The sequence below is a fragment of the Limulus polyphemus genome, unplaced genomic scaffold (genome assembly GCF_000517525.1).
Source record: "Limulus polyphemus unplaced genomic scaffold, Limulus_polyphemus-2.1.2 Scaffold9869, whole genome shotgun sequence".
NCBI classification, from domain to species: domain Eukaryota; kingdom Metazoa; phylum Arthropoda; class Merostomata; order Xiphosura; family Limulidae; genus Limulus; species Limulus polyphemus.
In genome coordinates this window covers 1-12,141 of record NW_013675479.1, presented here as the reverse complement: position 1 = coordinate 12,141, position 12,141 = coordinate 1, and the positions used below count along the sequence as shown (strand labels likewise).

At 34.8% G+C, this 12,141-nt stretch overlaps 1 protein-coding gene across 1 annotated transcript in view; it reads right to left on the bottom strand.

Moving 5' to 3' along the window:
* The window catches only part of LOC106476126 (protein farnesyltransferase subunit beta-like), an 18,748-nt gene extending 6,922 nt beyond the window's left edge, over window positions 1–11,826 (bottom strand). Inside the window, exons 1-3 of the mRNA XM_013936797.2 lie at window positions 11,691–11,826; window positions 6,936–7,003; window positions 5,948–6,023 (exon numbers count right to left, since the gene is read on the bottom strand). Coding sequence (XP_013792251.2) covers window positions 5,948–6,023; window positions 6,936–7,003; window positions 11,691–11,801 — 255 coding nt within the window. The 5' untranslated portion in view covers window positions 11,802–11,826. The remainder of the gene's footprint in view (window positions 1–5,947; window positions 6,024–6,935; window positions 7,004–11,690) is intronic.
* Between the last annotated feature and the right edge of the window lie 315 nt (window positions 11,827–12,141).

The following is a 12,141-nucleotide window of genomic DNA, read 5'->3' as shown; positions in this document are numbered from 1 at the left end:
CAATGAATAGTGGGATTGACCATCAAATTATAATTCCCCCACAGATGAAAGGGTGAGCATGTTTGGTGGGACAGGGATACAAACCCACAACGCTCAAATTGCAAGTCAATCACCCTAACCATGTGGCCATACCAGAACCCTTAAATTTTTAAAAGCAAACCAACCCCAATTTATTCAATCCAATGATCTGCATGAAAGGGAAGGATCCCCTTATGCTTTATTCATGATAGTCCATGAGTGTCAGTCCAGCATAGTACAGTAATACCACCTTGTCTGCCTCTAGGTGGTGTGATAGAACACCTCATTTCTATAGAGCCTGTTGCAACTTAGATAAAGTATATTATTTTAGTGGTTGGTAGTGCAGAATTGGTTTGATAAAAGCATACCTGGTTGGACAATACTTGCCACAAAGTGGGATTCTTTGAAAAAGAGGTAAAAGATCCTGGAAAATAAAGAAGAGACAATATTAGTAATGAAGATACACCTCTTTATCATATAGCAGATGTGTTTAAGATAACTAGTTGGGGTAGTCAAAACTCTCAGAAGAAGATACTGCTACATCATGCAAATAATGTGAGATGAAAGTATTGGATAAGGTCCACATACCAGCCCGTGCAATGTCCTTCAGCAGACAATTCAAACGGGCTGCAAAGGACATAGAAATATGATGAATCTTAAAAAACATGACTCACAAAAGACTCCTTACCAACAAACAAGAGCCCAGAAAAATTGATATGGATCGATTTCCGTATCCACCTCGACAAAGTAACCAAGGATAAGTCTTGAGAAACTGAACGATCTCAATGAATAAAACGTCCTTGCCTAGCATTACTATAAGCAACATAACACTTTAATAAGACACTCACTGAACATCACAAACAGTCATAGAAATGAGAAATAGTGGCCAGATGAATCAGTGAAAAAGATTTATCCCCTTCCCTGGCTGCCAGTGACTTAGGGAACCTGGCTGAATATAGGAGGACGTAAGCAGAAGTGCACAACCAGAGCAAACATCTCCGATCAGCCGCAACAAAAATTAAACTTTAAGGGAAAGGTGATACATGGTACCTGAGGCTAAGGTCTAAAACAGATGTTGACAAAGAGCATATAATACTACCCTAATACACCAGTTATGTAACTGAAACAGTCGTTTGTGACAAAGGACCCAAAATGACTTGGGGGCCATGGGACTGAAAAAATTTTCTGTCTCAAGTATCTAAAGGTAGTCAATAATGTCACCTTATATAAGGCGATTGTGGAAGATGCATAACCCTTGTCAAAGAGCCAGGTCAAAAATGAGGTATGGTTGGAACTTCTAGACAAAGTGCATTAAACCTCCTCTCAATACACCATTGTCAATATTGTGCCATTTCCATTGATAAATGTCCATTGTGAGACAATCAAAAGACTGAGACTAATACATGGCAACGTTAGAAGGTAAACCCCAATGCCATGCAAAGAATCACATAACCTCCATGCATGAAGCTTGAATCTTCAGGATGGCTACCTCAACAGAAATGGTCTAAGAGGAAGTGGAAAAGTTGGGCATTCCTGAAGGTGCCACAGATGTAGAAACCAGTGTTTTGCCATCAATCTGGTGCTATCAACAAAACACGACAATGAGTTGGAATGAATCATAGCTAGTACCTTGGGTAACATACAAATTGGTAGAAAGGCTTATAGGTGTAATCTCATTCAGTCCTGACAGAATCATCTATTGACAATGTCCGAGGGTGAAGTACTGGAGGAAAAAAATGCCAGTAGTTGGGTGTTACAATAGTAGTTGAGTGTTATAATCAGTAGCCAACACATCAATCATCATGGTTCTGAACTGAGACCTGGACCAAGTTCCCCCTTGACAGGAAATGTAAGACACCACCGTGGAATTGTCAGTGAAGCCTGACAATTATTCCTCTTAAGCCTACCGACATAAGTCTTCTTACTGTCACAGGTCAAAGGCTATGTCATAGCATTTGTCAACTCACATTCAAAATCTTATTGAACTACTATTTTATGAACGTATGTGAATAACTTTGGTATCAAATTGTAAACTATAATTCAAACTTTAGTATTATACATTAGTTAATTTCTTAATTTAAAAGTAAATATAAATAAAATAATTCTAAATATCGATTATTGGGTGTCATGTGGTATGTTGAATGCAGCATTGGTTCAAATTAGATGTTTCTGATGTCCAAATACAAAGTCTACAGTTTCTTACAAATTAGATACTCAGGTTACCAATTGTGACATGCTAGAATATAAGAACCTCCTATCTTTTCTATTTTCTGAAATATTAATATATTTATTGAATCAATCAACGTGGCCCCACCCACCTCTGACATTTTTTTAAATATTTGCTTACATAACCTACTTTGCCCAATGATGTGTGTATAACCAACTGGAAGCTCAGAATGTTCCCCTAGTGGTTTTCTCAGCCTCTGCAATGTATTTGCACACAGAACTTTTTCTTTTCATGCCAGATTCCAAGCAGTAAGGTAAGACATTAGTGAATTCAAAAAATCATATTTTTTAGAACAAAATGCAGCTTAGTTCCTAAACTGGATAAATTACAGTGAAATTCTATGGTAGTAATTTATGATTTTTTTGTTATTTCAATATATATATAAAACCTTAAAATAATTATTTTGTTGTACATCCTCCACGCTCGAAATTTGATAAGGCTTAGCAACTTACAACAAGCAGCAACCGAGTACAAAGTTTGTAACTAGAAGAGATAATTATTTGCTTTACTTCTTTATTTACTGTTCTATGTTTTAAGAAAAATAACTGAAATTTAAGAACTTATTTGTACATAGTAATAATGTATATAGATATACATTATAACTGAAATATAACTGTATTGTACAAAATACTTGTCCAAGAGAGCACAGCCAAGACAGGTCACTTTGTAAAGGCCAGTTTTATATTCTTTGATATAGTAACATGAGCACACGTGTGCCACATGATTGCAAAATCTGTAATGCTAGTCAGGCACAACTGAACGGTCAATAAAATACAAATAATAAATATATATAAATGTATAATGTTATGAGATTTAAGCTATTTAGAATAAACATTTGTGGACATTCTAGAATGAAAAAAAAGCATAATTTATATCTATTTCCTAATTTTTTATGATGGTTACAAGGTTGCTCAAATCGACCAAACCCATACAAAGATGAAATAGTGAAAATAACAGATAAAATATAAAGTTTTTCTAAATAAGATATTTGGTAATTATTTGATGGTTATAAATATTTCACATGTGAAATTTGAAAATTTTTTGATGCATAAAAGTATTTTTAATTTTAAAATCAAAATGACTTTGCACATTGGATAGTCAACATTCGATAATTAAAAAATGCATGAGAAAAACATTAAAACATTAAAAAATCTTAAACTTAATAAAAAAATTTGATATTTTGCATATGAAAGCCTTGTAATGTTTACTGATAATCTGCAAAATTTCATGAAGATACACTTAATTTATTAAAAGTTATAGTTTGAAAACTATAAGAAGCACAAAATGGATACGAAGTGAGTCCCTAGGACAGAGCCCGTAGTGAAAGAGTTAATAAGTCCAGACCGTGAGACATCAAGAAGTTCTGAAACATTGTTTAGAGAAGCCCCATCGTGTGTCCATAGGCCCTGGAATTCCTGACCATTGAAATATGCACCCGATCCTTGAAGCGAGGCATTTGTAGAGAGATGGATCTCTGGATGAGATGGTGGCAGAGGAACATCTATTGTAGTATTATTTCAATCTGACCACCACTCGAGATCAAAGATGATGATCCTGAATAAGGAAACTGGGGGATTTCAGTGAATCAATGTTCATGATCCATTGGTTGCCTAAAGACCACTGAAGGGATCTCATGTGCACTCATCCGAAAGGAATGAAGGATTCAAATGATGCCCACATCCCCAAAAGAGAAAGAACCATCCATGCAGGAGATGCGAGTAAGAGTCGGACTGCCTGTTCTATAAAATGGAGCTGGATGGGAGTCAGCTGAAACCATCCAAAATACACGTTGATAAAGACACCTAGATGGATGATATATTGTGTTGGAGTGAGAAGAGATTTCTCAGCTCTGATAATAAAGCCTGCCTTGGTTGCTTCTGAAAGTAGAATCTGGTTGTGACGTTCAACCAACTGATGAGATTGTGCCACTAGTAATCAGTCATTTAGGGAATGGTATGTGCACAGGCCCAGGGAAAGAGGTGACGAGAAAAAACACGCAAGGTTTGGCAGAACACATATGGTGCTGATGTTAATCTGAAGGGCAGAGCCCTGAACTGCAGCATCTGACCAGTATGCAAGAAACATAGATAATGGCAGGATGCCAGTGCTATGTAAACATGAAGATAGGAGTCGGCAACATCGAACTTGGATATCAAAAATCACAATAAAAATTCCAACGCACAGTGAGGAATGACTCTATTGTGAACCTTGGAGGATCGAGGAATAGATATAGACCAGAAAGATCAATGACTGGACACCAATCTGCTGTCTTCTTAAACACAACAAACATTGGGAATAAAACCCTGGAAAAACTGGCACAACTCTTTCCATTGCTCCCTAGACCAACAAAACCTTTATAGCCCTAGAACAAAGCTCTGAAATCCAAGTACCTGCTGCAGGTGGAAGTGCAACAGGTTGGGTAGATAATGGTTGTAAAGATGTGAACTGAATGCCTAATCCTGACTCAAGGACCCTAAGGCATGCAATAGTCACTGACAACACACCAACCAAGCAGAGAAACCTAGTGATATGGACAGAATTTATTCTGGGTACCAATTAATTGAGGGGCTGAAGTGGGGGGTTGGGACCCTCGAATAGGGGCAGAACTATGACCCCCTGTAGGAGATGAGGAAAGCCGAGACCTCAACGCCAACAGGGATGAATTCAGAAGCTAAAACTCAAACCAATTTAAATACTAGCAATGGTCCCAACTCATTGACAAATTGACGTGGTGATCGCTGAGAGTCTCCTGACTAAAATTGGAGGGATAATAAATATCTTAGCACCATATATAGGGTGAGACAAATACTAGAGAGTTGTGATCTTATCAGGTTTACTACAGACTCTGTTCTAGAAACCAAATTTCCAAGAGCAGGTCTATTCTTTGAGAGTCTGAATATGTGTCCACCTGTCAGTGGTAGGCTACATCACATAGTTCCAACAACCATGCCAGACTAGGCATAGCTGTCCCTTTACATAACTGAGCAGTAAACCTCCCTGCATGAACCACAATATCAGTGGATGTAGGGAGAACTAAGTATGCATTCCCAGACCATTCAGCCTTCAAGGAAGGTGCAGGCTCAAAACTACCGGGAAAAGACCCAAAACATCAATGTACCAAGTGAAGAAAAAGAGCCAGAGGCAGCTGAACCAAAGTGGCCTCCTGAGAATAAAGGAAGATGCAGAAAGAAGTGAATTTAAATTCTTTATTTAATTTCTTTAGTGCATATAGATGTGTATATAAGACATATTAATACAATTAATAAATGACCTTATAACACCAAAATATTGTTTTAATTTAATTATACACTCAATGTTTCTCCAACATTCGTAGTATGGAGAAACCCATTAATGAATGCTTTGTCGAGAAAACGTAATAATATTATCCAAATGAGGTACTTATATAGAGTAAACCACGATAGTCTATTCTCAGTTTATATCATAAAGAGTAATCTTCACAGATAAGTACAAAACTTTAAAAGAACATGATTAGTTTATTCAATTCTCATGATTAAAAAATCACAGAAATTTCATAAACTTTACATAAAATAATTTTAGAATAAAGCAAAGTCTTGTGTAATCTATAAACAAAAATGTACTAAAATGGGACAACAATAAGAATAATTAACTGTGAAAAATCTTTAAAAACAAGTTGTTGAGAATAAAGATACTTGTATACCATACAGTTAACTCAAGTCCTACCTCGTATGCTTCTGGTAATGAGTAAAGTCCTTTTTTCAAAAAATGTATATGTTGTTCACGTAGCAGTTGTGGACAACTGAAATAAACAAACATAACAGAACCACTTTAAAAACACTTCGTAACACGTTTCAAAACTGAAATACAGTGGTTTATTACTTCATTTTAGAAGATGCCATTTCCAGCTACCACAAAGTTAAAACAGAAATTTTACTGTTCGAATTACGCCAAATAAGATCTTTAAATTTTGGTTGTGTGATTGGTTTAAAAGTAGAATTCTTAATTATGATATTGTAAAAATCTTGCACATTAATGACTATAGCTTAATATTGTACTTCCTATATAACCAAATTACTATCTACAGTGTTTCCCAGAAGTCTGGACCCATGGGGAAAAATACAAAATATTGTACTTCCTATACAACCAAATTACTATCTACAGTGTTTCCCAGAAGTCTGGACCCATAGAGAAAAATACACAATATTGTACTTCCTATATAACCAAATTACTATCTACATTCCATATCTCTTTATCAGAATAATCAACTTTCCCTTTACTTTTCAATTCTTACAAAGTAACTTTTTCTTAAAACAACAAACTTCACACTTTAAACTTAAGCTAAGGTTAAAGATGAGTTTTTCTTCTAATTTTCTATAAATGTTTAATTAAATGTCCAAAGATATACAGCTAATGCTTTTGGAACTTAAAGTTTAAATAATTCAAAAACATAAACCTCGGGCATGAGAAAAATTATAAAAACCTTAAAGATGGAAATGTCATATCATATATACAACGAGGAAACACTTGGCCTTTTAAGGCATATCATATCCTTGCCTACAGTAAGAACTTAAGCTCACCCTTCAACTTTTCCATAAAGTGGATTCACCTTTGTACCATAAGATCTACACTTTTAAAAACTGCCTTTAGCTACAAGTTCACTCTTGTAAAACTAGTAGTTTCAAACAAATGTTTTATTTAAACAGTTACTTACTCAGGATCCAGTTCTGCCACATTCTTAATATATTCAAACTGTTGTTTCACAGATTCCTCAACAGCAATCTGAATAAGGCAAACAAAATTGTCATCATAACGGAATCTCCAACACCGTCAAATCTTCATTACAGAAAGCTAAGTCCAGTTCCACATAGTAAATATCAAATTACAAAGTTTATTACATATTTTTTGTGTTGTAACATTGATAAGAAAGAAATCATACAAAGTGTGTTTTTTGCTGCAGAATCTAACAATTGTACCAATCTGAAATGTACAGGGGTCCCCACTATAAAGATGAAACGACTAGATATGATTTTTACAACTACTAATATAGATGGTTTTTGTTATAATACTGATAGCTTTAACATAAATTACTGAAAATGGTTTTTATACGTACTTCAGAAAGTAAGTACAGTTTAAATTTCACCTTTGGTTGAATTTATAAAAACTGAATAAAAGTGAGACTCCCCAGTTCATTTTGCTAGAATTCAGCTACTGTCATTTGGTAAATAAACAAACTGAGTGAAAGTCAAATTTACATGGTAGAGTTATCAGTTTGTTATAAGTTACCAGCTTTCATTAACAAATACCAGTGTTCCAGGTCTGTTATAAGTTAGCAGCTTTCATTAACAAATACCAGTGTTCCAGGTCCGTTATAAGTTAGCAGCTTTCATTAACAAATACCAGTGTTCCAGGTCCGTTATAAGTTAGCAGCTTTCATTAACAAATACCAGTGTTCCAGGTCTGTTATAAGTTAGCAGCTTTCATTAACAATTAACATAAAAAAATGTTTAAATCAAATCAAAGTTAAAAAAAGATCACACAGAACTTAGCCAAGTTCTTGTGACACAGAACTGTGTCACCTTACATACAACTTAGCCAAGTTCTTGTGACACAGAACAACTGTGTCACCTTGCTTACGATTTAGCCAAAATTGTGACACACCAAGTTATTACAGGTGATTTTGTTCAGTAGTTATATAATAGATTATTTAATTTTGATAAATTTTCTATTCCACTCTTATTTCTTTCCTTCCATCATAGAACCCAGGTCCTTAAACATGAAAGTGAGAAAGTTCATAAACGTATTGTTAATGTAAAACTGTAAATAAATACACAAAAATATCATGTTGAACATCAAGTAACTCAAAATAATCATGCATGCACTAGAAACAACTTTCCAGCTAATCCAATTTTTATATCTTTAAAATTTCTTAATTTTGTTTATCACAACTCTCCAAGGTGCACAAATGCTCCCCTCCTGCCCTTTATAGTCACATTACTGAATCTGTCTCAAAAAAAGATATAGAATCTTGAATTTTCCATAAAACATGGCAAAAACTTTCTATTCATGCTTTAATAATATGATAACTTTAGTTGTAATTATAGTTGTATGTGAAACTGGTGATAGATTTATACATGGATTACTTGTTAAACTGAAAAGGAAAGACTGAGAGAAACTGTGTTAGGTTGAATAAAAAAGGTAGGGAGATTAAATATTCAATTGAGGAACATGTCCTTACATGGTATAATGCAAATAAAACTTTGGATATTTAAGGTAAATGATAATAGATATATTATTCTCAAAATAAAGTTTTTAAGCCTATGTTTTATCATTAATTAGACTTTTTAGAAACCATAATGGCTAAATTTTGGTCATGCTAATTGATCTTTCATTTGGATAAGTAACTCATGCTTTTGTTTCTCTGAGATAATACCAATTTTGTAATGAATTTGATAACTACAGAGTATTTCCATCAACAGATTACCTTACAATACTATTTGCACATACATCACACATAATAGATATTGCATCATCAAGCCCTCTGGTGTGTTCCACTAGGTTCTAAACATAGTAGCATTTTTCTTCACTATTTTAGAGTGGGAGCCATGGTAATTGTAATACAGATAATCAATACATAGTTTGAACACACATCACATCTACCCATTGTGTTGCCACTGTACATGTCACATCTAACAATCCTGTTGCCACTGTACATGTCACATCTAACAATCCTGTTGCCACTGTACATGTCACATCTAACAATCCTGTTGCCACTGTACATGTCACATCTAACAATCCTGTTGCCACTGTACATGTCACATCTAACAATCCTGTTGCCACTGTACATGTCACATCTAACAATCCTGTTGACACTGTACATGTCACATCTAACAATCCTGTTGCCACTGTATATGTCACATCTAACAATCCTGTTGCCACTGTATATGTCACATCTAACAATCCTGTTGCCACCGTACATGTCACATCTAACAATCGTGTTGCCACTGTACATGTCACATCTAACAATCGTGTTGCCACTGTACCAACAGGATTGTTAGATTTGACGTGTACAGTGCAACAGGATTGTTAGATTTGACGTGTACAGTGGCAACACGATTGTTAGATTTGACGTGTACAGTGGCAACACGATTGTTAGATGTGACGTGTACAGTGGCAACACGATTGTTAGATTTGACATGTACAGTGGCAACAGGATTGTTAGATGTGACATCCACTGTACACGTCAAATCTAACAATCCTGTTGCCACTGTACACGTCAAATCTAACAATCCTGTTGCCACTGTACACGTCAAATCTAACAATCCTGTTGCCACTGTACATGTCAAAACTAACAATGCTGTTGCCACTGTACACGTCAAAACTAACAATGCTGTTGCCATTGTACATGCCACATCTACTCATCATGTTGCCATTGTACATGCCACATCTACTCATCATGTTGCCACTGTACACGTCAAAACTAACAATGCTGTTGCCATTGTACATGTCACATCTACTCATCATGTTGCCACTGTACACATCACATCTACCCATTGTGTTGCCACTGTACGTCACAGGTTGTAATGTCAGGAAGAGCAAGCACAATCCAAACAACAGCCTCAGCAAGAGATTGATTGTAAAGGGCTGTCTACTATTAGAAAAACAAGGTAACTAGCTTAATACAGAACTATAATGAAGTAATAACTCAAGCCTGTGGTGTATATTCAATGTGTACAGCCACATATACTATCCAGTCTAAAAATATCTGAATGTGGTCAGATATTAGAAGCTAGATATCCAAAATCTGACCTAAATTATTATTTCTCCCATAATGTATACTATATCTACCTTGATATGAACATTATCTTCATTAAGTACTTTCTAGGAGAGAGATGCCAGTTGAACCCTGGATACATATTTCTTAATTTCATTTTAATCAGTTGTTAGCCTCAATCAACAGATCATTTATGACATTAAATCATTGCTTCCACTTTTAAAGGCAAAACAACAAGTATGTGAAAATTAGACATTGTTACACTTAACAATTAAAGGCAACAAGGGGCCTCTTGGTCCAATGAGAATGTCCCATTCACTTCAAAAAAATAGAATCTAGCCTTGACCTTTCAAATATTTATCAAGCTTTCCCTTTCTTAAATTTACTGCATCCACCACATCCAAATACCATTCACCCTGTTGAAAAAATAAGACTGCTTTCTTAGCTGAAAATGGCTCCTTCCATGCCAAAATTTATACTTCTGTTGCCTTGTTCTTCCATTTCCACCATTAAGTATGAAAAAGATAATACATCAACACTATTAATTCCCTTAATAATTTTAAACACCTCAATCAGATCCCTTCTAACTCTTCGTTTTTTTTAAAGAGAAAACAATTTCAGAGATCATTATCTATCCTTATATGATAATCTTTCCATTACAGATATAAGCCTGCCAACCCTCCTTTGAACTATTCAGTGTCCTTCCGAAGCCCAAGAGTGAACACAATACCCCAAATGAGGACTAACCACTAACCTATACAACTAGATGTACTTGCATTGGGTCCCCAAAAGTGTTCTGTTTCAAGAGTAAATAAAACCAAAATTAAAAGCAACAAATATGTTTATTTCTTGTTTTTGAAGTTCATATGTCATGCGCATGTTTTACTGACATCACGGCAGTACAAATTGTAACATTAAGGGTCTTATGTGATGTCATTCTCATGTTTACTGACTACCTGACAGATAATACTCATTCACCCTGATTCTGATCTTATTAACCCTTGGATGAACCATTCACCCAGTTAAGAAGCACTGAACTAGAGCCTCTTCAGTAACAATTACAAGGTTATTCCCATGATAATTACACTAATTATTCATATTACAATAACCCACATGTTTTACCATGCATTTATTATAATCAAAACCCATCTGCCATTTATTCACTCAACTCTCACATTCCAAATCTTTTTTTAAAGCAGCGACACCCAAGATCTTAATATCATCACCAAATGTAAGCAATTTATTGATTATTCTTTTATATATGTCTTTAAAGCAAAAAGAAGAGTTAAGATCACAACACCCAGCTCTGAGGCACCCACCTACAGAATTCATCCCACTCGACTGAACTTATAATATATATATTATAATAATTATAACCCCCTGCTTTCTTCCTTCCACTTCCAGCGAGTTCCATAAGCTTCAGCCATTTTTCCATCGAACAAGCCAAATTATCATCCATATCCATAGAAATAATTTCGTTAACAATACCTAAAAATTATAATAACTTTATGAGCCACAAATATAGTATATTTCATTTTTCACCATTCAATCGACCTTTCACTTTCAACGTCAGTAATACTAATAGTACTCATACTCCAGTTTCATCCGTGATCACATTTTCTAATAACTTAAAACAAAGAAAGATACTGAGATTTAACAGACATTTTTATCAAAAAATAATCTAACTACTATTACCTGATCATCTGATGTAGCTGTTTTAAAGTTGTCATCATGAAACTGTTCTTCAGAAATTGAAGCTTCAAGACACCGAAGTTTTACTACAACACGTCTCTCGTTTTCACCCATCTTAACTAAGATCAAAAATAATAATAATAAAGCTCGTGGCGTCATCTGCAATAATATTTAACAAAATAAGATTTTTGATACAACATATTTATCCCACAAATATCCATTTTATTTTCTTATTTTAGATGTGGGTGTAATTAAGCAAATAATTATCTGTTACATTACACAAAACAGTCTCACATATAAATTGCATAATAAATTACACATGTGGTAATTATAACTCAATATCTAAATTACGCTACCAGTAAATATCTGTGTATCATATTGTTGCGGCAGCGAGGTCACGTGACTAGTGTCACGCCACGTTCTAGAACTATCCCGTTCCTTCGGGAGTGCTCTA